Source organism: Chrysochloris asiatica, unplaced genomic scaffold (assembly GCF_000296735.1).
Source record: "Chrysochloris asiatica unplaced genomic scaffold, ChrAsi1.0 scaffold00014, whole genome shotgun sequence".
NCBI lineage: Eukaryota > Metazoa > Chordata > Mammalia > Afrosoricida > Chrysochloridae > Chrysochloris > Chrysochloris asiatica.
The window spans coordinates 24,314,528-24,317,904 of NW_006408532.1; the positions used below are offsets into that span (position 1 = coordinate 24,314,528).

Here is a 3,377-nt window from a genome sequence, read left to right on the forward strand (position 1 = left end):
AACAACAAAATGCACCCAAAAAAGTACTAAAATGACTCAGGAATTAACAGAACGTCAGACATTGTTCGTTTGCTAAGCAAAAAGTTCAAAGTACACCTCTGCAGCTTAAATCCTTGAGCGTGATTATAGTTCTCTCAACATCACATCTAGCGTCCCTATTACCACAGGCCTTTGGATCTATTTCTACATAAAACCCAAAAGGTGGGGTCGGAAAAGCTCCAATTCTTACGTATTTATTTCAGGTCGGTCATACCGTGAAAAGTCAAGAGGAGAGAGTCTAGGTCTCCCATAGTCCTAGGTGTGCGCTTGCTTGTAATGTTCCCAACAGTAGGATTCAGTAACTCTGAATCTAAAGGGGAACGTGCCACTCAATGGGATGAAAATCTACTCCCTTCATATTCCTTGACCAAAAAAGGGAGTCCATCTCAACTGCAGGGAAGGGGGGCGTGAATTCTAATCCCACATGTACATTTCCTCCATGATTTACTACCACCAGGGAAGTTAAGCCATCTCCAAGGCTGGTGGCCCGTCCTAGCGCTGGGCTTGGAGGGCTGGGAGGGGCATTTTATAGGCGTCCAGACACCCAGCTGGACCGCTCAGGTTCAGTCTGGGCGTTGCCTCCGGACCTGTAATAATGGGTGTGAGAGGTGCTCCACGCGACACCCCTTTTTGAAGGAGCACGCCTAACAGCTAGGGGCTCCAACCGACGCAATCCACTGACCCCCGATCTCTAATGGACCTCCGACCCCAGTGGGGGAGGGACGTCCCCATCGCAGCGTAACCGCCGCGCCGGCCGATTGAGGGGCGGGGTCGGAAAAACCTTGCAGTTCCTGGTAGGTGCCCTGTTGCCAGGCGATAAAGGGGCGGAGGTGGGGCCGACCGGGAAAAGGAGCTCCTCTCGACTCGGTGGGGGCATGCGCCAGGGTCTGTGCCGCGCAGCCGCTCTTCTTTCCTCTCGGGCCGACTGACCCAGGTCGGCGCCCCGCCCCGCCCCGCCCCGCCCCACCCCTATCCCTGCTGCGCACGCGTGGTGTGGGCTGCCGCCTCCGCCCCTGGCCAGTGGCGGCGCCACAGTGCGAGCCGCTCCGGAGCCGGTGAACCGAGCGTTTTCGAGGGAAGGGTACGGGAAGGGGAGAGCAGGAAGAAGGAGCGCAAGGGGCGGCTGCTTTGCCCGCTACGGCGGAGGAAAATGGTGTTCGAGTCTGTGGTCGTGGACGTGTTGAACCGATTTTTAGGGGACTATGTGGTGAACCTGGACACGTCCCAGCTCTCTCTGGGCATCTGGGGAGGTAACGAGAGCGCCGCCGTCCCATCCCTCGTAGTCCAAGGCGGGCCCTGTCTTTTTGGGGCTTCGGGTCCCTCGCTAGCCAGGTACTGCCACCTGCCGCCTTTTGGCTCTGGTTATATAAGCAGGCAGCGGTGTCCTGGCTTCTGCCCGCAAGTTTGTATTTTTCCGGGTGGGTGCGGGATGAAAAGATAGCCTTCTTCTTTCCGAGTGGAGTTCAAACCCAGCAAAGCGCCCTTTCCGCCCCGCGCGGTCGTTGTGGGTTTGGTTTCATTGCCGCCTCCCCCGTGGCTTGCTATGATGCAGGCCCCAGCGAGCCCACGGCGCTGCGCACGCTGCCTCGCATGTGAAGGCGAGTGCTGTCACCCAAGTCGCCCTCCCACTTCCTTCGCCAGCCTCCGATTTGGCTGAACTCGCGGTGTTTTTCCAGCTCCCGTTTCAGGCTACGTAACCTGAACTCCGGGTTGCGTATCTGTCTCTCTTGGCGGATAACTAACTAAAAACGAAACTCGTTCTCAGTATGATCCAAACGGTTGGTTGGTGTATTTTCAAATCACAATCTTACCCAACAGTGTGTCAACAGTTGTGAGGTTTGGGATCTGGTGGGTCAGAATGAATAACAAAAACAAAAAAAAAAAAAAAAAAAAAGAAGGAGCATCATGCAACAACAAAAAAAAACAAAAAAAAAAACAGGAAACAACATGCTTAGCAACGATGAGAAGATGGAGGACCGAAGCTTTATTTTGTGTCAGTTTTTGCTGCTGCGTGACCCGACTTACAGCCTCATTTTTAGTACTTCTATCTTTTTTCTATTATGCCTTTACTAACTTTAAAGACCCACCAGAAATCCGAATGCATTGTGTAATAAATTCTCAGGCCATTCAAAGTTAGGGTTTCATTTTTTTAAAAAAGTAATGAATTTTTCCTGAATGTGTACTTGCTTTCATCCTTCTAAAATACTTGTTTTATTTGATGTTTCTGGTTTATGAAATAGTGCAAAAATACCATTTACTTTTATTACGGAAAGCCTCGTTGCTACTCTTCTTTGGTGGCTAATACATAAGAACTAGAGATTAGAATACCACAAATTTACATATGACTTAGTCAGTTGCAAAGTAAAAATAGTAAAATTCGACTCCACCAAACTCAGGAAAAGACCTTCACTAGAGTATGCTTTGATATGAAGTGGAAGGCTGCTTCTAAATTAAAGTGGAAAGTTTGTGTAGAGTAATTTATCAAGGAGTTTATTTTAAATTTGCATACAATACAATTTATTCTTGTGTTATACAGCCCTATCTTAACCAACGTGGAAGGGTAGCTGTGTGGCCACTGTCAAAGTCATATTACAAAAAAGTTTCATCAGCTTCTCAACATTCCCTCTGCTGTCCCTTTGTAGTCTACTGCTTACCCCTACACCAGTTTTTGCAGCCACTGATCTGTCTCCATCTCAGTACTTTTGCCTTTTTCTTGAATGCTATGTAAATAGAATTACATGGTTTGTAGCCTTTAGGATCTGCTTTCTTTTACTTAGTATCCCTTAACCTCTTCCACACAATGCTTTTGAGAGTCTTCCATGTGTTGAATGTATTCTTATATGAGGTGACTTGAAAAAATTCATGGAAAAATTCCGTTTTCCCATGAACTTTTTGAAGCCCCTTGTTTTTATTTTATTGTTATGAAAATATATGCACCAACATCCACATTTAACATGCACAACTTCTGTATTTACAATTCATTAACATTTTACATATTTTACCACCATTGTTGCTCTCCTTTTCCAAAATACTTCACCATCATTAACATAAACTTGTTGTTAAGTGCCATGGAGTTGATTCTGACCCATAGCAACCCTGCTTAGGGTTTCCAAGGAGAAGCTGGTGAGCTTAAACTACCGACCTGAGAGATCAAACAACTTTGCAGTCTGACGCATTAGCCACAGCGCCACACCAGGACTCCTTGTTGTTGTTATGTACCGTGGGGTTGGTTCCGACTAATAGCGACCCTGTACAGGGTTTCTGAGGCTATAAATCTGGGAGCAGAAAGCCTCATCTTTCTCCCACGGAACAGCTGGTAGTTTCGAACTGCTGACCCA

At 47.7% G+C, this 3,377-nt stretch overlaps 1 protein-coding gene across 1 annotated transcript in view; it reads left to right on the forward strand.

Annotated features, from left to right (window-relative positions):
* The first annotated feature begins 1,189 nt into the window (after positions 1-1,189).
* VPS13A (vacuolar protein sorting 13 homolog A (S. cerevisiae)) overlaps positions 1,190-3,377 on the forward strand; it is a 226,439-nt gene continuing 224,251 nt past the window's right edge. Inside the window, exon 1 of the mRNA XM_006835010.1 lies at positions 1,190-1,289. Coding sequence (XP_006835073.1) covers positions 1,190-1,289 — 100 coding nt within the window. The remainder of the gene's footprint in view (positions 1,290-3,377) is intronic.